At 44.1% G+C, this 23,623-nt stretch overlaps 1 protein-coding gene and 1 long non-coding RNA gene across 4 annotated transcripts in view; one reads left to right on the top strand and one right to left on the bottom strand.

Annotated features, from left to right (window-relative positions):
• The window catches only part of LOC124259912 (protein shisa-4-like), a 69,472-nt gene that overhangs the window by 36,630 nt on the left and 9,219 nt on the right, over nucleotides 1–23,623 (top strand). Inside the window, exons 1-5 of one of the 3 annotated variants that reach the window (XM_046694140.1) lie at nucleotides 6,041–6,110; nucleotides 7,426–7,512; nucleotides 9,771–9,954; nucleotides 10,913–11,027; nucleotides 15,705–15,892. In XM_046694140.1, coding sequence (XP_046550096.1) covers nucleotides 9,906–9,954; nucleotides 10,913–11,027; nucleotides 15,705–15,892 — 352 coding nt within the window. In that variant the 5' untranslated portion in view covers nucleotides 6,041–6,110; nucleotides 7,426–7,512; nucleotides 9,771–9,905. Of the gene's footprint in view, nucleotides 1–6,040; nucleotides 6,111–7,425; nucleotides 7,513–9,770; nucleotides 9,955–10,912; nucleotides 11,028–15,704; nucleotides 15,893–23,623 lie in introns of those variants that run through there. The other 2 variants (XM_046694143.1, XM_046694141.1) reach the window with 2 other exon arrangements.
• LOC124259919 lies at nucleotides 784–6,013 on the bottom strand. The gene is made up of 3 exons (XR_006893960.1): nucleotides 5,614–6,013; nucleotides 2,568–2,629; nucleotides 784–1,184 (listed from the first exon to the last, which is right to left on the bottom strand). It is a non-coding gene; the product is annotated as an uncharacterized LOC124259919 (long non-coding RNA).

The following is a 23,623-nucleotide window of genomic DNA, read 5'->3' on the forward strand; positions in this document are numbered from 1 at the left end:
ATTTATCAAACATGGCAATAAAACATGGAAAATTTATAATAGTAATATTTTATGCATTACCATATCTCAAACACACAAATAAATTATATTAACAATGAAAATATCTACATACCATTTTGTTAGACCCCATTTGCTCATCTTTCCATATCTCAAAACAACATGTCTTCCACTCAGACCACATGGCAAATGAAAAAGACAAAGCAAGGAGTAACTTCCCTTAAATACAAGTCAGCATGCTCCTCACAGGTGGGAACGAGTTAAGAACCTCTTGACAGGTGCCACTGACTGAAGTGCTAGTATAATCCCAGTGGTGGGTCCTTTTTTGGCTCTTAGTGGTGCATTTATTAAATTTATTATTATCATTATGTTTTACAGATTAAAGATGAAAATGCAGCAGAGAGGGTTCGGGTGATCCTGGCACAGTCAGGCTGGTAAGGCTCATCGTCAGCTCAGGGCCCTCGCCCCCTCTACACGCAGCCCAGACAGCGAATGGGACTTCTCCCACGAAACACTGCCTAGTCGAACCCACCAAGAACTTTCCGGAGAATATGAAGTCTCCCCCCAACACTGCAGCCTTCTGCATTACCAAGAGTGTCAGAAGGGCTGTGGTCCCATTGGATAACCCGGACACTCTCCTGATCTGCGCCAAGAGATCAGGAGGTACCAAACCAAGGGCACCGAGAACAATGGGGAGCCTGATGACAGTGTACTTGGGATGCAAGCGAGACATTTCAAAGGCCGGCGAGGTCCGCATATTTATCATTCTTTTCCTGAATCTTGTCAATCACATTGCTCTCAAAAGAGACAGAAAATTATTATTATTATTATATTATTATGGGATATTGATATAGCGCACATAGGCACGCAACTTGTACATGCTCAAGACGCTGGTATTTCCCCCCTCGATCATTGGATGTCAGTCTCAACGGCACATCGTATTATCAATCTCAACTCCCTGGGGTTCATTCAACTCTTGCAGCCACTAGGTTAGCACCGAGTTAATGTGGCTTTCCAATCCTTATCAAACACATGTTGGTATGGTTATACTGGTATTATTAGGTAATGGTCTGAAGCTTGGATTATCGAACACATTCGCGTAAAAATCATAAAATCCTTCTTAAACTTTATCATAATAATCATGATCGACAATGATGCGACCCGCATTTTTTGGATCCACTTTGGGTCTGAAATAGAAAAAAAACACAATAAGCAAACGAACAAACCGTAAACTAACTTACATATTATCACATAGTCATTGGTTTGAATCCTTCCATGGTTACAGTGAAGCCCGTTTCACGTACACAGTTGATTACAGTTGTATTTCTAATGGGGTTTATCAATCAAGGCAGACGCATCACCTTTTCCTGAGATGCAGGGTAGGTGTGTGTGTATATAAAGCGGTACTGTGTTATGTCAGAGACCAGAGTTCGAATCCCAATATGGCACGTTAATTTCTAGTGGCCCCCACCGTTGCATTGCTGAGTCATTGTTTTAAGTGGGTAAAACCATAAAAGAAATCAACCAAGGTCAAGCTGCACTTGGTTTAACATAAATCTTTTCAGTAAATTCAAAGCAAACGCTTTAGCCACATACTGTGTGTCGGTATCCTTGAATACTGATCTCCTAGCTCGATACTGCGATTGTCTGTGTGTGAGTGAGTGGGTTTTAACGTCTGTACGTTGTTGCTGACACAGGACACAATACATTGGCTTCACACATTGTACCAATGTTGGGAATCGAACCCGGGTATTCGGCATGACTAGCGAACCCTTTAACCACTTGGCTATCCCTCCGCCCCGTTGCCTATCTTTGTAAAGCATCATCATATCACTCAGCAGATATTGAACAATCATCAGAACTCACTCAGGCCAGTTGATATTTCACTGTAGAGTGAGTGAGTGAGTGAGTGAGCGAGCGAGCGAGCGAGCGAGTGAGTGGATCGGTGAGAGAATGAGTCAGTGAGTGACCGAGCGAGCGAGTGAGTGGATGGGTGAGTGAGTGAGTGAGCATGCGAGCTACATTTCGGTGGATGCAAATGGTAACTATTATAGTGCGTGGGTATGGTGCTGACGAACAAAGTTAGTGAGTGCGATGGGTTTAACGCCGCCTTTAACACTTTACAGTTATACCACCATGTCAGTTTATTGTAGAAGGTAGCCTCGTGGCGCCGGTCTCAGACCTTTACCACTTCGGTGAAACCCGCGGTGAACTGGCATTCAAAGCCACAATTCTAAGGTTCCTGGTGTGATCAATGGACGCAACTCTGCAAGCCAATTGTCGCGCATTACACGACAGCAACCCAGACATTCTGAAGGACCAGGGGTCAAAGTCGGTGCAAATGAAGAATTCGAACCAATTATCATTAGATTAGATTATTGCACGGCCGAAGGGCACCCAATGCAAAACGAATTGCAGAGCCTCGGATCCCGTTTTTGGATAAAAAGGAAGATTTGTAACATGTAACGTCATCACTAACTTGTAGCCGTTTTTTCTCAGACGACCGGCTTCAGAACAGCACGCCCGTCACGGCTATGATGGAACACATTTAACTGTGTCATTACTTTTACCTTTTTGGTACTTTGTTTTTCCTCTATTTGTCTTGACACTTCGTGTTTCGATGTTCCGTTTTCTGTGGATGAGAAATATAGAACCATTATGAAATTAAAATTACGTCAGTAGTGGACAACCTCATATAACGTATTAACCACGCTACTATATGTAGAATATCGTACACATTCAATCATTGGAAGCGTCGGTGGGTAGCCAAGTGGTTCAAGCTATAGCTCGTCACGCTGAAGACCCAGGTTCGATTCCACACATGGGTACAATGTGTGAAGCCCATTTTTGGTGTCCCCCGCCGTGATATTGCTAAAAGCGGCATGAAAATAAACTCACTCACTCAATAATTTGAAGCTTAACAATTGTGACACCAAAGAGTTATCTCCCTTTGGCTGGTGAGCGGTGCAATGAGGCGTCGATACTATCCAAGAAGGTAAGTGTATTCAAACACGAGTCAGATAGGCCAGTACTGATCACTTCATTGACGCGTTGCATCCTCAGTTGAACTTTTGCTTGCCCCGATGAGAAAATGATTTCAGGGAAGATTGCAATTGTTTCTTCATACTCGTGACATTTTTCCATTCAAGAAATAACTTGTTTTAGCCCGGCAATATTCCAGCAATATCGCGGCTGTTGACACCAGAAATGGGCTTCACACATTGTACCCATGTGGGGAATCGAACCCGTTCCTTCGGCGTGACGAGCGAGAGCTTTAACCACGAGGTTACCCCACCTCCCAATCCTGAATTGTACTCACAAAGTCCCTGAATTTGTCGTAAGTGGCGACTAACGGGATCGGGTTGTCAGGCTCACTGACTTGGTTGACACATGTCACCGTATCCCAATTCCTCATGATCACTGGATTGTCTGGTCCATATTATTTACAGACCGCCGCCATATAACTGGAATATTACTGTGTGCGGCCAAAACAAACCAATCTTCGCGGAGGCTTTCGTGCAAGGTACAGCTAGGTTCTTGACAGGAACAAAACCTACCCTGATAGGGCCGACAACTCTATAGTCCTGGGGGGAGGTGTGTGCCTGTCTCTAAGAGGGGGGGGGGGGCTGTCCGGTATTTGTTTGGACAGTACTAAACTAGTGCTTAAAAGAAAGTATACAGTGTTTCATCAAACGTGAAAAAACCCCGAAAGCATATGTACAAAAACATCTGCTTAATTTCAATAGAGTTTTCAATTCTACAGCAAATATACACAATTTCATTTCATTCAAAGTCGAAAGTACCGTTTGACAGACACTGTTAGTTAACAAATCAACAAGGCGGTTTTTCTGCAAAATGTCATCAAATGTTGAATCAATAGTGAGTGTGACCACCACTGGCTTCAATACACGCCAAAACACGTCGACATATTGATGACGTAGGGCGACGAATGACGTCATAGGCGTGATCCGTTGCCATACCCTTAAGTACGAGACATTGTTTCAGTTGCTGAGCGGTGACAGGTGGGGCTGGTAATCTTCTGATTTTTGAAACCAGGTAGTCCCATAAGTTTTCTATCGGATTCATGCAGGGTGCGAAATAGCCACTGGCCCTTGGCTAGTAAAACTCCAGTCGGGCCCGACTGACTAGTGAAGTTTCATGTGGTCATTTTGTATATATATCAATCTCTCCGACTTGCTAAGTTATAATACACTTTTAAGACATACAAGAATATGGCCTGATAATGTTTATCGGTTTAGCAGCTTAATCATGAAACCTGTGTCCTGCCGCCAATATCTTATTCTCATCTATTTTTGAAATCGTTTGCTAAGTTTCTACATTCAAATTTCGGGCTAGTGAATTATTTTGTGGGATAGTAACTTTCAGGCATAGCTAGCCCGACTAGCTATCCAAATTTGGAAACTATTTCGAACACTGGATTCACGTCGGGAGGACATGCTGGCCACGGCAAAACAATGATGTTAGCGTTATGCAGAAAGTCACTTGTCAGTCATGCTGTATGAGACCTTGCGTTATCGTGTTGGTAGACAATGCCACGTGCTTGTTGCTGGATAAATGGCAAAACTTCATCCCTGTATCTTCGAGCATTCAGGTTGCCATAGATAACCACAAGTCTAATTTGGAGATCGCTGGATTTTTTTGCGACGTTCAGGCGATTTGTTAACTTGTTTCGCTTTTGTCCAATAAGGGAAAGGATGGGTCTATACGTGGGTGACATGGCTCAGTATGGTTTCATCACTATGTAATGTTTATATCTTTGTGAATGTTTATGTAACATTTTGCGGTGTACAATTCCTTTTCGTGCACTAGATTATTTACAATCAATTCCTATTTTCAAAATAGCGTTAAACCGTGCATCCTAACGGGGATATTGACGCTGTTCTAAGGATCTGCTGTAATGGCGATGCCAAATAACCAACTGCCAGGTGGCACCAGTGTGTAATATTCTCATGTTAACTGAGATTTATAAATAAATATGTAGTTTTTTAGGGGTTTAGACCCGAAAAGAAAGCATTTCATCTCTTATCCACGTTGACGTCACATGTATAATTATGGGAAGTTAAATGGATCGGGTGGTCAGGCTCAAGCAAAGCCGTCTCTGACCGAACCTGGTTTTATTTATAACGTATGTTATATTTGGGATTACACTTTCTTAGTAAAGTACAGATTCGAGTACTTTTGGGTTGAGTACCATCCGGGATTCGAACCCACACCCTCAGAGTCAGGCACCCAATCGCCAGCACACAAAGTCAGACGCCTAGCTATAGACCGCTAAACCACCGCGGCTTCCACAAAAATGGAAGTCGGGCAACTGGTAGTCTAGACTGCGGACTTTGTCTCTGATAAATGTTAATTGGCACGGCTCCCACGGCCGAAAGCTATGAAATACACAATGCCATTTTTGATAAGTGGTCAAATGTAACGTATGTTATATTTGGGACTACACTTTCTTAGTCTAGGCGTCTGACTTTGTGTGTAATCCCAAATATAACATACGTTACATTTGACCACTTATCAAAAATGGCATTGTGTATTTCACTTGTTTTATTTGTTTTTAGTTTGAGAAGTAATATTGGTAATTTCAAAAGTACTTACCACGCCGCGCACATCACACACAACCGATGATGAAGATTAGCGACACTACAACTGCCGCAGTAATGTAGATCAGTGTCCATGGTATATCTGCCATTGTGCTGATACAGCTGTTTTCTGTTCTAACTGATTTGAATCAAAGCCGTTAGCTCGACATAAAAGAAATAATAGCAGTATGGCATAAACGAAACCATGATAGATTTTATTCATTGGGAAAATCCCATGCTATAATTAGTAACAGCTCATAATTGACAGGTGAAAAATAACCAATCGGAAGACGACAAGTCTCTCCATTCCATTCGCCACCACTCGCCCCTTTCCGTAACCAGTGCGGAATAACGCGAGATCGTTCGTGACCAACTCGTGTTATTCCGGGACAAGCCGAATAGCGGTTACGGAAAGAGGCGAGTGGTGACGAATGCCTCAGAAACGGACTATAGAAAATTGGCGCATGCGAACATGTCAGCTCGCTACCGTTGAAACAAGAATTGATCGAACGGGTAGGTGGACTAGTATTATCTAATTCTATGCTCATACAAACATGATAGTTACATTTATATTCGGGGAAATCATCTGGAAGTACATCGATATCAGCTTTGCAGTCGTGGGGAATATTTTTAAATAGCTAAAAAGATCGAGGGGTATAAGAGGCCACTAGAATCTGAATAGGATTTAAGAAGGTGGTGTTCACGGACGCGATGCAGGATCATGCCTTGACTGTATAGGGCCGCATCGCCGCTCTCGGCTACCGAGAACATAGACTATGTTACACTATGCACCCCTTGAGATGTAATGATATATGATACTTACAGCAAACAGCAAACAACGAGAAGTACGATTGGAACTGCCCAAAGTGTCAATTCTCCACCCATTTTTTTACATCCGTGACAACTCGTGTTATGCACAGTTCCCACCGACGCTACGAAGCCACGCCTACTATACATTTGTTACTGTTGCTATGTAACCCAAGCTTTGCAACACACTCCGGCGCAGTGATGACCTTGCATAAGATAGTTGACTTTTTTTCTCGAAGGGTGTGTGCACGACATAACAGTTTTCAGCCATGACCGGGTCGTTTTCGTGTACGCGGAATGTTAGATATCGTTGTCGAAGCACGAAGAGGCCTACAAACTGCAGTTGGAAATAGCTCTACGATCCCAAGAATTCCCTCCCTCTTGTTAAGCCCATGACATCACGTCTGTTTCCCCGGGTCAGCCTCTCCACTTCTCGGTCACTTTGTTAAAAAAAATCGATCATAGAATACACACAAAGTTACAATGCACAGGCTGGTTGTGACACCCGGGTAACACCTCTGTCCCGTCAAATCAAACGCACAGAGAAAAAAAACAAACAAAATTAAAAACCAACACAAACCCGGAAATCTGTAGTATTTTGTCCAAAGATCCAACGATGTCTAAATCTGGGACAAGCGTAATTTAGTACACTAAGTTCAAGTCATAACCAAGAAAAGTCAAATAAACAGCATCATCTTATCTTCAGCTGTCCACTGCAGATATACAGCCATATTTTCATACAATACTCCAAAATATTGGTTACATTTGATTACAGTTTGATAGAATTATCAACTATAGTAATTAAAACGGCATAATTCACGTAGACAGTCATTGCTGTGTCTAACTCTAATGAATGTACCACTCTGGGCTACTTAACAGGGGTATATCTTTTTAATATTTTTTTACTTTTTAAATTAAGCAAATCACATTCAGTCAATTACTCTTTTTTCATATTATACTTGCATGTACATTCACATATGAAAGTGGTATCTGCTTTATTTGTGTATTTCTTTCTCCACAGTAATGGAGGGCGCTGCTCACACATCTTGGGATTAGTGAAAATTCCTACAAGGAAGCCAGTGACTTGCCAAATTGATATTACAAAAAAGTTAGTCATACACCAACATTACAATCAATGATTTATCCTGTTTAAAATATATAAATAAAGTGTTTTTAATTTGTTTTATGTATAAGTGATTAAATAATTATTAATATACATACTTCGGTTAAGCCATACATCAAAGTCTTTCATTTGACTTTCGCAAAATTTATTATTTATTTCACGTTGAAACAGCTGGAGTGAGTGAGTTTAGTTTTACGCCGCTTTAAGCAATATTCCAGTAATCTCACAAGGACACAAGAAATGGGCACTTAACACATTGCGGTGGGGAAGCCTAGAGAGAGAGAGTGTTTATTCCGATAACGGGGCCACCGGCCCATTATACATGTAAATTCGTGCTACAATACGTTGACGAAGCCCAAGACCGTCAGGAACAGGTTGAGACAGGCTGGTTTACGTGCCAGAAGATCTTATTTTGGCCCTGTGCTTCGACAACAACATTGTCGACATCGAGTTCAATGGTGCACCAAAGATAAGACCTGGAACCTACCGAATTGGCGTAGAATCTGGTTCAGTGATGAATCACGATTTCTATTGGAACGACGCGATGGAAGAATTCGGGTGTACAGACGTCGACGTGAACGTTTCGCCGACGCTTGCGTTCCCCAGGTGGACAGAATCGGCGGGGGGCAGTGTTATGATGTGGGGACGCGATTCACCGTAGGAGAAGTGATTTTGTGATGATCCAGGGCAGCCTGACAACTCAACGATACTGTGACGAAATCCTACGCCCACACCTCCTTCCAATCATTGATCGCCAGGGGGATTTGTTTCAACAGGACAATGCCAGGCCCCACACAGCACGTCACACTAGAGACTTCCTCCAGAACCACAACATCAATGTGCTCCCCTGGCCCTCAAGATCACCGGACGTAAACCCGATCGAACATCTGTGAGATGCCCTGGACAGATGGGTGCGACGCCGTAACCCTCAGCTCCAGACACTTCAGCAACTCGCACAGGCACTACAGGCAGAGTAGGGGCTGCGATTGGGCAACACGAGATTCTGAGACTTACTCGTTCGATGCCGAGGCGATGCCGTGCAGTTCTGGATGGCCACGGTGGTCACACGAAGTATTGACTTCAGCGGCACCACACGTCTCCATGTGACACTCAAACTGACTTTCCTCGAGTTGGTGCCAAAGACGGATAAGTCTGCATTCCCAGCGATTTCGCTATATTTCATTGACTCATAAGGCGTACAAGATGTTTCAAAATAAAAACATAAAAATGCAGTTAAAATTCCTATATGCGTTTCCTTTTTGGGAGAGTATATTTATAAGATGAAACAATCTCTATGTTATCTCCATTTAGAAAGAATTTCTCATGTTTCCTTAATCTGCCTGCTTTCCTAAATACAATGATTTTACTTTTATTAATATTAACTTTCAACCTCCATATTTGACAACATAAATTATGTTTGTATATTCTCTTTTGCAAGCCAGGTGTAGTAGTGTCAAACAAAACAATATCATCAGCGAAAAGCAAGATAAACAACTCTATGACGTCTAAGGTGATGCATCTTTGCCCATCTATGGCTAAAAAATTCCCCAAATCATTAATAAAGAATGAAAACAAGAAGGGAGATAAACTGACAACCTTGACGCACGCCAAAAGCACAGACAAAGAAAGTAGTATAGACCTCTTCCAGTGAAACACAAGATTTTACATTTACATACATATTTTCTAGTAAATAATACATTCTTGCTTTAACATTACCAAACCAGAGTTTATATAACAGACTTGTTCTGTCCACAGAATCAAAAGCTGCTTTTAAGTTTATAGAGGCACAATATAGTCGACCCTTATACAATGAGAGGTATTTGTTAATAACTGTATAAAGAATACATATGTTGTCTATTGTTTGAAATCCAGGCTTAAAACCTGCCTGTTCAGGAGTAAAGAACTGTTCCCGTTCCGCCCATACCGACAACCTATTACTAATAACTTTAGCAAAGATCGTCCCTGAGACTTCCAATAAAGTGATTGGTCGATAATTAGAAGGTAAACTAGTACTGCCCTTCTTATGCTAAGGAAGTATACAACCTAAAGTGGTTAAAGCGTTCGCTCGTCATGCCGAAGACCAGGTTCGATTCCCCACATGGGCACAATGTGTGAAGGACATTTGTGGTGTCCCCCGCCGTGATATTGCTGGAGTATTTCGAAAAGCGGCGTAAAATCAAACTCACTCACTCACTTTAATGCATCCGCCTTAACATGCACTATTATTCCACCTGTTGTGCAAGGTGGTGCCGCCCCACCGAACACCGTTGCCTAGTTGCCATGGTATAGTACAGGCCGACCCGTAGGTAGTCGATGTTCTTCCTCAACCAATCAGCTGTCTTCTTGTCATCAAAACAACGATCCTCCAACTTGCTACAATGTACGGTGTACAGATCGGATGTGTTGTCCTTACCTTGGTGACAATTTGTAAGTATATACTTGATGACAACCAGCTTGTTTTGTCTAAAGGAGCAGTACCCTCTACTGATGTTCAAATGTTAACCTGTGGTACCCTCTACTGATGTTCAAATGTCAACCCACCCATATAGAGCAACGCTGTGGTTTGCTACCTATATTGTTGCTTTGTGACACTGGTGTCACTTACTTGTAACCTTAGGGGTTAAATTATTTACCTTAGGTTGTTTTATAGAACGTTTCACAGTTCATAGGTAGTGTAGGTGTGTTGCGTTGTTATGCCGATCCATGTAAATGGGATCAATATTGTTAGTTAAGGTAGAAATGTCGAATAACCCACAGTAGTAGCTAATGGACTGAGGAGGTGTTTCGAGGCCAATATCACAGTTATCTATTTCCGTTTGAATAACTTACTGTACCTGTTGTTTGCTCTTACTGGGTAGGTCTGGGGATATTACCATGGTAGGGAGATAGTTCATCCATTTTATCTGTAACACAAGAATAACGGTTAGTGTTTGAATACATATAATTTTGACAGTATCAAATAAACCCATTAAAATTAAAAAGGAGCCCCAGTGAGAGGGGAAACTCAGAACCTGAGGAAATTTAGACTTGCTTCATTTAGGACTTTGGCATTGCAGGGGGGGGGTTAGGCAGTATAGAAAATAATGTGGTTCAGGGACTGGGGGACATACTACGGTAACAACTGCACTAACTGAGGTTTTCATAGCGCAATCAGTGACGATGTCGTACTGACTCGACAAAGCACCGGGTTTTAATAATTCATGTGTAATTGATTAGTTTTACGTTTCATAAAGGAAAGTCTATAGCTGCAATATCATGCAGGAGCAAATCAATTTTAAACGGCCGCGCAACGGCTTCTGGGCCATATCCTCTGTCCTGACTCCACGCGTCATACAATGTACATGCCTGTATAAGTTGATGTGTTTATTTTCTCGATCGTTTGCAGCTTGCGCCCTTGAAGTATGCTACGTGAAACAGCTTGATGGGACTTCCCAGCTAAAGACCTGCACTTACTCTTGTTGTGGAATTACGTATTTAAAGTACTGCTGCGGCTCGTCCAGGTGAGCTTTCTGGTGCTATACTCTGTTATACATATATACTAAGTATGTAATTGGCGATACTCTATTAAGTACAGAGCAGAGTGTTATGTACATCAGGTATTGTAGACTCACCTACCTCTACAGCATCACCTTTTGCTGTCTGTAATTGGCAACACTTTATAATTACAATATTTGGTGTTGTAGGTCTAGATGAGTCTACAATACTTGGAGTATATAACATTCATTCCTGTACTTAATTTAGTTTGACCAACTACAGACACCATTAAGTGATGTTGTAGGTCGAGATAAGTCTACAATATCTGATGCATATAACACTCAATCCTGTACTTAATTTAGTTTGACCAAGTACAGACACCATTAAGTGATGTTGTAGGTCGAGATAAGTCTGCAATACTTGATGCATATAACAGTCGATCCTGTACTTAATTTAGTTTGACCAACTACAGACACCATTAAGTGATGTTGTAGGTCGAGATAAGTCTACAATACCTGATGCATATAACACTCGATCCTGTACTTAATTTAGTTTGACCAACTACAGACACCATTAAGTGATGTTGTAGGTCGAGATGAGTCTACAATATCTGATGCATATAACACTCTATTCTGTACTTAATTTAGTATGGTCAGTTACAGACACCATTAAGTGATGTTGGAGGTTGAGGTGAGTGTACAATACTTGATGCATATAACACTCTGTGCTGTACTTAATTTAGTATGGTCAGTTACAGACACCATTAAGTGATGTTGTAGGTCGAGGTGAGTGTACAATACTTGATGTATATAATACTCTGTTCTGTACTTAATTTAGTATGGCCAATTGCAGACAGCATTAAGTAATGTTAAGGTCGAAGTACGCCTACAATACCTGAATAATATTATAATAGATCCTGTACTTAATTAAGTGTCGCAGAGATGCTGTAGGTCGAAGTCAGTCTACAATACCTCAGCCCTGAGCTAAATAAAGTATGGGCTCACACAGACCATGTATAGCTAGACTTGCAGAAACCTTTAAATCAATCGCCATTAGTTTTAACCATAATTTCTTGATTATACAAATAACAAGATACACGTTCCCGTGAAGGCTGTTGTGTTATCCTGTTATCTAGAATTCCATGTTGAAAGGATAAAACTATGAATCATTCATGGACTTATCATTCAGTATAGCCTTAGATCAACGTTGACAGTTCGAGGTCGAAGCGAATACTTCCTTGTGGATTTCAATTACACTGTGCGTTTTACACACACCCTCTACACAAATATTTTATTATCCAACGTGGGATTTATTAGTCGATGCAGGCGACGAACATAATATGCGTAGAACAACACGCACAAGGGCAATGTTACCATCAATGTTACTGAGCTGTTGCCAAGCGCTCGGCAAACGGTTTTGTGTGTAGCTTTGATACACTTTAAACTTTGTGTGTGTGTGTGTGTGTGTGTGTGTGTGTGTGTGTATGTCTGTCTGTCTGTGTGTGTGTGTATGTATTATGCGTGCGTGCGCTTATATGTATGTATATAACCCCCCAAAAAGAAACGCATCATGAAAATAACAATTTCATGTAGCAGTGAATTAAAACGTGATTCATTTTACAAAAGGTTTTGCTCTGTTTATCAGTCGTATGGTGTTTATGTTTTGAAACATCACAACAAAACGCACCATCCGTAAAATACCCGTATTTAACAGCATGATTTTCAATTTCGGCGTGTAGTGTCACATAATACGCAATTCACATGCAATGCACATGAAAGTTGGGGATCAGATAGTCTCAATGATGGGTATAAAAGGTTGATTGCTGTCTGTCGATTATTCACTGTATTTGGAATATTGTTGACGAACGCAAAATGCCACGTCTAAGTGAAGCCAACCGTCATATCGCCATTGGTTTGCTTGAAGCTGGCCAGTCTCAACGTGCAGTTGCCCGACGCATGAATGTTCACCAAAGCACCATTTCAAGGCTCTGGGAGAGATATCGCCGGCAGAATTCGGTAACAGATGCCCCTCGTAGTGGGCGACCTCGAGCGACTACTGCGGCGCAGGATTGCTACGTCCGGGTACATCACCTGCGTCATCGAACAGCTACGGTGTCCAGTACCGCTCGACAAATACCCGGATTGAGGAGGTTTTCTGCACCGACCGTCAGGAACAGGTTGAGAGAGGCTGGTTTACGTGCCAGAAGACCTTATTTTGGCCCTGTGCTTCGACAACAACATTGTCGACATCGAGTTCAATGGTGCACCAATGTTAAGGCCTGGAACCCACCGAATTGGCGTAGAATCTGGTTCAGTGATGAATCACGATTTCTGTTGGAACGACGCGATGGAAGAATTCGGGTGTACAGACGTCGACGTGAACGTTTCGCCGACGCTTGCGTTCCCCAGGTGGACAGAATCGGCGGGGGGCAGTGTTATGATGTTGGGACGCGATCACCTGCCGTAGGAGAAGTGATTTTGTGATGTTCCATGGCAACCTGACATCTCAACGGTACTGTGACGAAATCCTACGCCCACACCTCCTTCCAATCATTGATCGCCAGAGGGATTTGTTTCAACAGGACAATGCCAGGCCCCACACAGCACGTCACACTAGAGACTTCCTCCAGAACCACAACATCAATGTGCTCCCCTGGCCCTCAAGATCACCGGACGTAAACCCGATCGAACAACTGTGGAATGCCCTGGACAGACGGGTGCGACGCCGTAACCCTCAGCTCCAGACACTTCAGCAACTCGCACAGGCACTATAGGCAGAGTAGGGGCTGCGATTAGGCAACACGAGATTCTGAGACTTATTCGTTCGATGCCGAGGCGATGCCGTGCAGTTCTGGATGGCCACGGTGGTCACACGAGGTATTGACTTCAGCACCACCACACGTCTCCATGTGACACTCAAACTGACTTTCCTCGAGTTGGTGCCAAAGACGGATAAGTATTGCATTCCCAGTGTGCAATTTCGCTATATTTCATTGACGCATAAAGCCTACAAGATGTTTCAAAATGAACATAAAAATACAGTTGAAATTCCTATATGCGTTTCATTTTTGGAAAAGTATATGTGTGTATGTATGTATGCATGTTTGCATGCATGCGTGCGTGCGTATGTATGTATGCATGTATGCATGTGTGCGCGCGTGTGTGCGTGCGTGCGTGCGCACCCAAGATAGGGTTGTGTGGCATAAACATAAAAATGTCATAACTGAGATCACGAGATCTGGCAATTCTTCGACAGATGTGCTTGTATTATTTGATGCAGGCGACGAACATGAAATGCGTAGATCAACTTGATCACGAACTGCATTGTTACCATCGCTTAGACGCTGAGCTGTTGCCATGCTCTCGTCAAGCGGTTTTCTGTGTAGATTCGAAACTCGTTTAAGTATTATTTATTGAACATTAAGATTGACTTGACTGAAGTCCACTCTACCAATACGTGTTGCTGTTAAGTTTTTTGTGATGACAGTCAGCCTCATGTATAAAGAACTTGCTGTCGTAAAATAAGTGAGTTTAGTTTTATACCGCTTTTAGCAATATTCAAGCAACATCACGGCGGGGGACACCGCAAATTGGCTTCGCACATTGTACCCATGTGAGAATCTAACCCGGGTCGTTGGCGTGACGAGCGAACGCTTTAACCATTAGGCTAACCCTGATGCCATTGAGGTATACCATCGAAATCCTGGGTCAGTTGATCAAATGGTTTGTCTGTGTTAATTCAGTAAATAGGTAGAACAGGGAAAGGGGTAAACTTGTAACACGTGCAGAAACCAACGCTAAATCAAAGCGATTTACTATTTGATTCCAGTATTGGAGATTGTGACACACAGCAAAAGTATCAGGCGTTACCAACTTACCATACATACACAATATATATTATGATTATCATAGATACAAGCATGTAGCATCAAATGCAAGTTAATTGTAAATAAGCACTTCCAGAGGATTTAACACACTCAATATTATTGAGCTGTAGTACAAGAAACAGTGACTGAGTTTAGTTTTTATCGTAAATGGCCTTCACACATTGTACCCATGTTGGGAATAGAACCCGGGACTTCAGCATAACGAGCGAACGCTTTAACCATTAGGTTACCCATCCGCCCCTCAATAATCAACCATGTGGTTGTGTTTATGTTAAGGTCGATCCTAGACGTAGTTGGTTGATAGTTCCTTTATCATCCAAAACTGGCTCCCACAGTAGATATCGCTTGTGTTTGATCAAGTTTAGATATTGTAGATATCGCAACAATTGAATTGTCATAATGCTGTTAGATCATCAGTAAAATGACCTCTCAATGCTTTGACATCACTAAGAACACAACTGACTGACCGACTGACTGAGTTTGGTTTTACGCCGCTTTTAGCAATATTCCAGCAACATCACGGCGGGGGACACCAGAAATGGGCTTCACACATTGTGCCCATGTGGGGAATCGAACCCTGGTCTTCGGCGTGACGAGCCAACGCTTTAACCATTAGGCTACCCCACCTCCCCAGAACACAACTGACAATGCTATGACGTCACAAAGGTGATGACATCACAACATTCGTTGATTAAAGTAAAAATAGCCTAGGTAAGCCTCGAATATTTGTAACTTTAATCAACTCGTGTTGATATATTTGATATCTGAAGACACTTGGGTGAGATTCTCTATTTACCACACTGGAATCATATCACAATTTCAGCAGCACCAACCACTACACCTACTCGTTGACCACAGGAGCCATTATCGGCATCGCAATTGGTGTCCTCTGCCTCATCGGTCTGATCGTCGGACTCATCAAATGTTGTGTCTGTTGCTGTAAGTCCACGCCAGGACAACGAGGTCAAGTGATGCCAAATCAACATCAACTGATTGTAGTGTCAGGTAAGCAATCAGTCACATATGGGTGAGTGAGTGAGTGAGTTTGGTTTTACGCCGCTCTCAGCAATATTCCAGTTATATGGTGACGGTCTGTAAATAATCGGGTCTGGACCAGACAATCCCGTGATCAATAGCATGAGCACCGATCTACACAATTAGGATCCGATGATATGAGTCTACCAAGTCAACGAGCCTGACCACCCGCTTGCGAAATATTTGTGTTTTGTATATCACTGAAGAAGCTCCACACAGCGATAGGTCTGAAGAAGTTGTGAACGGAGCCGTCAAGGGTGTTCGACGCATCTGAAAGTGATAAAAAATCCTGACCACCCGCTTGCGAAATATTTGTGTTTTGTATATCACTGAAGAAGCTCCACACAGCGATAGGTCTGAAGAAGTTGTGAACGGAGCCGTCAAGGGTGTTCGACGCATCTGAAAGTGATAAAAAATTTGATGTTATTTATCAGCAACAGGATTGGTGGACAGGATTTCCTTGCCTTTGTGCGTGAATATGATTCCCACTGAGCGGTTCTTTGTTAGCATTACCTTTTGCTTCATATATATATAATAAAACACAACAGGAATTAGGCGTGGTATGGTGTTAGTTGTTCGGAAATACCCGACATCGCTCAATGTCTAAACATGAATTTTAAATATGTATTGGTATATTACGTGATGACCATGAGTTACGCATCATAGCATATGGAATCGTGTTCTGGTGGCATTGTGTGTAGGTTAATCTCCATAACTACCTTAGTGGGGGTGATTACACGACTTACACCACGAGGACATACTTAGTTAATAGGCGTGTAGTGTATTAGGCCTGATGAAGATTATCAAAATGAGTACAAATTTATTGTTTTTAAATAGAAATAATTGCCCTAGGGCAGTTATTCATTTATGCTAATAAAACACTTCCAGGAACAATGGACATAACTTGCGGTTCAAGTGGACTATCGCCCGTCAGCTGGCTGATTGTGTTAGATCCTGCCCTGCTGATATATATCACGTGTCCTCAGTTCAATAATCACGTGTACTGGCAGCTTGATCGCATTGCGCATGCTTGACATTGTGCGCTAATGGAGTTAGTTATACCTTTATCGGCTAATCTAGGATCTCTCCTTGTAGAAGAAGTGTACCTTGCTATCCAAAGGTATAAAACGACATTTTCATGTTAGCTTGACTGTAGTCTGTCATACAGACCCTGAAGCAAATATAGCCAAGAAATCCCACGTAAGTCTAGAAAATGTGACAAGTCTAGATTTCCACAGCTTCGGGCTGAAAATGAAGAAAGTCTCAGGGCTCCTTTTCATTATATATATTGTATATTTCACTATGAGCTTTTTCTGTAAGTAGTATATACAATGGGGGTTCTGGACCAGCTCCAACCAAAGCCTCTGCAAAGCTTTATTTCACAAATAAGGCTTTGGTCGGACCCTTAGCTCTTGCTACCATTACCCCTACTATGAAAAAGTTTGGGACGCTAGTCCGCGCTACTGAGCTACCGGGGACATGGGTGAAGTAACGGATATTGCATCATCCAATACTGGGCTGCGTCTAACGTGCCGCTATGACACTATGCCATGTTTACCTCGATGAAACAGTTTAATGTGAATCGCCTATGATCTCTTTGGTGTTTGTGATAAAGGCTTGCTGGGCTTTTTTCACCCCTTGTTCAATGTACTTTTTTCTCATCCTCACTGATAGCAGCAGACTTACGAGACTTGGATCGAATCTCTTGTTTCATTTTATTATATTTTGTGAGTTCAGAGAGGATTGAACTAAACTCCTCCTCTGAGATCTTACTGTCAGTGAGTGCAGTGGAAATACGCTCACTTACTGTGTTCAGCTTTGCTTCAGCCAGAACCCTGATCTCGTCGTGTTTCAATGCCTTACGATGCAGTCTGCGTGATGCCAACTTAAGCGCCAACCCTAACACCCCTGCCACCCCAGCTGTTATTTCGATACCTAGTACTATAGGTGCAGCCACGATGGTAGCTAACAACCCAACACCTGCCGCTCCCAGCCCCATGCTGGTTGCCATAAGGGCAGTGTCAGCCCCGTCCACGATATTGAAAGCTCTATGGTACTTTTTTACATAGGGCTTTCCGCGTGTCGCGGTCTTGTTCTAGTTGGCGTTTCACATCACATAACTGTCTCAAGCGGAACCCGTCTACGGTTTCCAGGGTCTTCGCTACTTCCTCTATGACTGGGTACAGCCCCATTCTGTGTGCCTATAATATATCTGATAAAATATCTTTTAATTGGGTATCAGTTAATAGCCGATCAACGTACTTGAAGTTTATAAGGCCTACATTCCCAGGTAGGTAAATAGTGGAAAGGTCAATAGGTAATGTTTGGTGCCTTACATCAAATACACAGGGGCTTGCTGAGTAATAGCCAGATAATATTAAGGGGGGGCAGCAACCCTTCACCAGGCCCCGAGTCCCGTCGTATAACGATACTACAATAGCGGTCTTCATAGCCAATAAAACTTTGGATTATTTGCACCCCAGATAAAAGGTCCCATGAGGAACTCCCATGGATGTTTTTTAAAAAGAGTATTATGATTAATGTGGAGCCTGGAGGCATAAACCTAGGAAATGGTAGGTCAGAGTATATCTTAAATGATAACTGTGCATTCCCGGGTGCATCTAACATGTAACCAGGGTGATTTGGGATTTGGGAAATTCTAATTTTTTTAGGGCCGTTGGATTGAAACCCCCCGAGTAAGATACCGCTGTTCTTAATTTCAGCGATATCCCTACCATTACGAAAAGAGACGTAAGGTGTGGTGAGGGTTATGTTGAGCAACCATTTGGACTCCATAAAGTGGTTGTGCAGACTTCTCATAAAGTCGTCTGGCAGGAGCCTCAGCACGTACACACCACCTATTAATTGTAGGACGTACAAGGCGTCTTCCACACCAGGCTGATCGAATCCCTCTAGGTCCCTGAGTGTGGGTTTGGGTAGATGATCAACCATTGCTGCCCGCCTATACACGTTGTCTTTCTAGTGTAGGATGTATGAGCCACCTTCCTCACCAGGCTGATCGAATCCTTCCGTGTCCCCTAGGTCGTTAAGTGTAGTGTTGGGGCGATGACTGGTCATTGCTATAATACTATTACGAGATAATTTCCAACTGGTTTTCTGATAATAGGTCAGGGGTGCACTTCACTCCCATGAAGTGTATGTTGTCGGGTAGGAATATCTTGGTTAGTGATATCGTGTCTTCCACGACCACTGTGACGCCCTGCAGACTGGTTTTGGAGTCGACACCCACCCGCACGTAAACTGTGCAAACTTGATACTGGTGTCGTTTCACCCACCCGAGTTTGATTCCCTTCACGATCTCGACATCACCCCGCGATGGTTCCCCTAGGTAGACTTTGATGATCAGTGTTGAGTTCGCCGGTAGACTCTCCAGTATCCTGACCACGCCTTCGAATTCAGACACCAACTGCAATGTCACGTTTTGCATGCCCGGTTTACTCGATAGCATGTGGGCTGCCATACTGGCGACTGGGCTGATGGCTACGCTACGTCTCTGAGTCGGGACGTAAGCCACTAGCAGGGTTCCGGTGTTCACGACTTTGTTTAGGTGGTTGTCTTTGTTATCCGTGAACACGTAGGGGGAGCCGAGCCTAATATTGAGAAACCAGTCGTCTTTATCGGGTAACAACACCCACTTGTCTTCATCGGTGAAGACGAGCGTATATGGTTTGTTTCGGGCGACGGTAGTGCTCTCAACATCAGTTAAGTCGAACAGTTTGCCCCCGAACGATAGGTATATTATCCATTTATCATCACCGGTGTTGACTACGGTGTACTTAGTGTTGACGACCGCTGTTGAGGTATCTATTATATCACCTAGGGCTCCACCAGAGGGGACTTCGACGCGTTTGTAAATGTTGTTTTTCAGTTGCAAGGCGTACAATTTACCATCTACTCCGGGAGCGTCGAATCCGCGGGTGTCCGCGAGGTCGGAGATCCCCACATTGATGCATTTTTCACCCCGGCCCTTGTGCGCTGGTCATTTTATGTGAAGCGTTAAGCTGAGGTATCCTATATTGACGGGATTATGATTTATATCTAACACCGATATTATCAACTCAGGTATGTTGCCCTGGGTTAACCTCTTATACTGCCGCGGTGAAAACGACTCGGTTCTGCCGTCGTTGTATTTCTCCGTTTTCACCGGTACGGCTCTAAGTATAGTGGAAGGGTGGCCCCCTTGAATGTTGTACGTTGTGATCACCTGGTTAAGATGAATGTACAGCTCTCGGTACGGTACTAGGTCGGGTAACTTCGTGCCTGTGACGGTAGTTGTTGGTTTTATCTCGTCAGGCTGCATACCGAGTGTCCTCGCCAATGGTCGACCGAGCCTCAAGGAGTTTCTTCCGTTGTTGATTAACACCACTGTGCCGTTTGAGTCGTTCATCTTGAGTTCGGCTCCCAGGGGTTTGAAGACCTCGTCGCTTAGCAAGCACACGCTGTAGTAGCCGTCAGTTATCTGGCTGCGAGCTCCACTGACGAACAGCTTATTGTTGCTGTCGTTGATGTTAGTCCATTGCGGTAGGTAGGTGATATCACAGAGTGCGACTTCGAGTTGACCCGACGTATTATCGATCGCGTGCGTCAGCTGAACGGCCTCACCGCTCGTTATTCCTGGAAGTGTTATGTACATGTTAGAGTATATATGCTCATTATATAATAGTTTTAAAATGTATTCCCAAGGAGTGTCTTACTCCCCTGGAGTGTTTTACCCTAAACTGGACATAGATTTCTCACCCATGAAAATCGCGGTCGCTGATGGGATGTATTTCAACGCCCAGCTTTTAGATGTGTTCAGCCTATATAAATTTTCGGTGACTAACGCTAAGGTAGTTCATGCTTGGTTCAACAACCCGATGCAGTTCTGGCAGAATCAACTCAACTTCGCCGTGTGGTGCGCTACAACGGGGTGTGGTGTGACATTGACCGACACTCGGCGTGGATCGCTGAGTCAGTCTGTGTTCAAGTTCCATGTGTACTACCAGGTCAGGCGTATCCTTAAAGAAATCAGCGTCCCGCTCCCACTGGACGACGCATTGAACCCATTAAACAACAAGTACGATAGACGGGCCTACGAACGTATTTGCAACGAATTCGAACTAGACCCGAAGACGGATTGGCGTTTGCCGGGGCCGAACCACGGGTTGGGTATCCCCATCGTTCACCAAATGCCCCTCGTGGAAGCCAGTAAACTGCTGGTGAAAGATTGGGGATACAAGTCATATCATCTCTTCACAACCAACGAGTGGGATGACCGTTACATGGCTTTCAATGCCAACAAGGAGTACAGAGTCTGGAGGTTTGATCAGGGAGGGGCAGCGGATGACTGGGGAAAGTTTATTTTGGACACGTCAAAAGGGTTTACTCGTGCCGGCACTGAACGCTTAAACGACTCGATTCGAACGTACGTGTGGGCGGTGTTGGGTGCGCAGACGCAAACGCGTTCCAGTATTATCGGTAAGGGGACTGCTTACGACGCTCAGAAACAGTTCGTTGCCAACGTTGAGGATGCTATCAATGCCCCAGTTGATCTCCCGAGTGCCATCAAACGCTACCAAGACGTGTTGGAATATGCCAGGTCGAAAGTCGACTACGTCTTCGATGTGGGACTGTACATGGCTCTGAGTGATATGCAACTGAGGGTAAAAAAAGTGGTGGGCTACAACAACAAAATAGTTGTAGCCACGGCGGACCAAAAGTTGGGCGTCAACCCCGATGTCAACGTCCCCCACGTCCCACCACCCACGACCGGTGAAACGGGTATAGTGGCGCCACCCCCGGAGCCTAGGGTTCAACGAACAGCCCCTGTGGGGGTGGCCCCACAGCCCCAAAATCAGCAGCACATCGATCGTAAAACAGCTATGGTGATTGGTGGGGTAGCTTTGGGACTTATTTGGTTAAAAATTCCTTAGCCGCTACGTACACCATACCCACCACGGCGACGATGGCTGCCCACAGGTTTTGACTGAGCCACGTGGCAGTTTTAGCCAGAGCGCCCAACAACCACGAGACGATGCTACCTAGGATGCCGGGCAGGGTTTCGGCAGCCTTACCAGCCAGTTTAGCCAGGGCCTCCCCTAGGGATTTCAGGTGTTTTTTTTATCCAGTCTTTGACCCCACCTGTGGGGGTACCAGCAGGCGTGGGGGTACCCCCACCACCGCCGCCGGCAGGCGTCAGTGACACCACCAGGGTTGATATGATGAAGCCCAATGCGGTCAGAATGCTGGCGATGGTGATGCCTTGCTCCCGGAACAGGATCCGAATCCTGTCAGCTAACGTGGTCTCTTCATTTAGGACTCGATCGATGGTTTCCCGTACGCGGCTGATCTGTGATCGGAGGGCTTCCCGGTTAGAGGAAGCGGATTCCAACCGAGTCTGTCTCTCGTCTTCCAAGTTTTTTATTCTCTCCTCAATACGCCGTTTAATATCATCGTCTTCAGTTTCGTTGAGTTTTATTTTCTCGCGAGCGATGTGCTCGTCGATTTCGTTAAGTTTCCCCATGTTGTTCACGAGTTCTCCGCGTACATGTTTCAAGGCTTCGTCTAGGCCTCGCAGTTCCCTCAGAGGAAATTCGAGACCCGGCAAGGGGTTGTCATGGTACGTAGCCAATATTTTTTCGATACTGTCTGACGTTTCTTTAGCATGTTGGGGTTCATCGCCTTTGGGCCTGGCTGCTTGCAGATCTTGGGCGACCTTTGGGGGAAACTTAGATCGCGCGCCGCCGTAATCTATGAAGCCTAGTTCATCACGGATCAGTTGACCCCCACCAGGGCGACTGGTGAGTGTTGATAAAGCATACGGCTTCCCGTCTTTTTTATGATATCGACCCCCGGGTGAGCCTTCAATCGCAGCGTGCCCTTCTTATCGACGGTAAACTTGGAATAGTCCCTCCCCAACGGCTTGATGTTGTCTCTATTTTCAACTGCGTTGTAATAATCATCAACAGCCGGCTGTATAAGTTCAGTACTTAAGGGGGTAGTGAATGAGGTCTCCTGCTCGTCGAATGCTTGGGCACTATCATCCCACATATCATCCATAGGTATGTACTCGGCCATTATTTAGTATTAAAATATATTTCATTTATATAACAATGTACGGTAAGAAACTAGATCCTTTCAGAAGATCGAGAGAGCCTCTAGGGGTCAGAGCCGTCCGCCAGTCGGTGACCATCACCAACAATCCCAGCAAGATAGACCAGAATCAAACTCTGCTGGTTAGATTCCCAAACCTTGGCGAGAATGACCTCATTGTACCAGGCACGGTTCGACTGGCGTTCAACCTCACGCTGACCTCCGCCAACGACAAACGTGAGCTAGTGCGGAACGTAGGTCGAGCTATTATCAAGAAAACCACTATCAAGATCAGTGGTAACGAGGTGTTGAGTATTGACGACAGCGACGTGTTTCACTGCTACGGGGACCTCTGGAAAAGCGAGGGAGAACGCGTCAATGACGTGTACCAGGGCATCAGCAAATCGACCCGGTCGCGCATAGGGTATGGCTTCACGGCAGACCAGCTAGACAAGCTATCGGACGGTGAAAAGGCCATCGCTCAAGCGTACGGGAACAGGTTCTGCGTGCCGCTCGACTTCGAGTTGCTCACGGGACACGCGCCGTTTTACCAGGCCGCGCTGGGTGATAGGCTTGAATACGAGCTCACGTTTAACGACTACAGCAAAG

This window comes from Haliotis rubra, unplaced genomic scaffold (assembly GCF_003918875.1).
Source record: "Haliotis rubra isolate DU_JTF1 unplaced genomic scaffold, ASM391887v1 Scf741, whole genome shotgun sequence".
NCBI lineage: Eukaryota > Metazoa > Mollusca > Gastropoda > Lepetellida > Haliotidae > Haliotis > Haliotis rubra.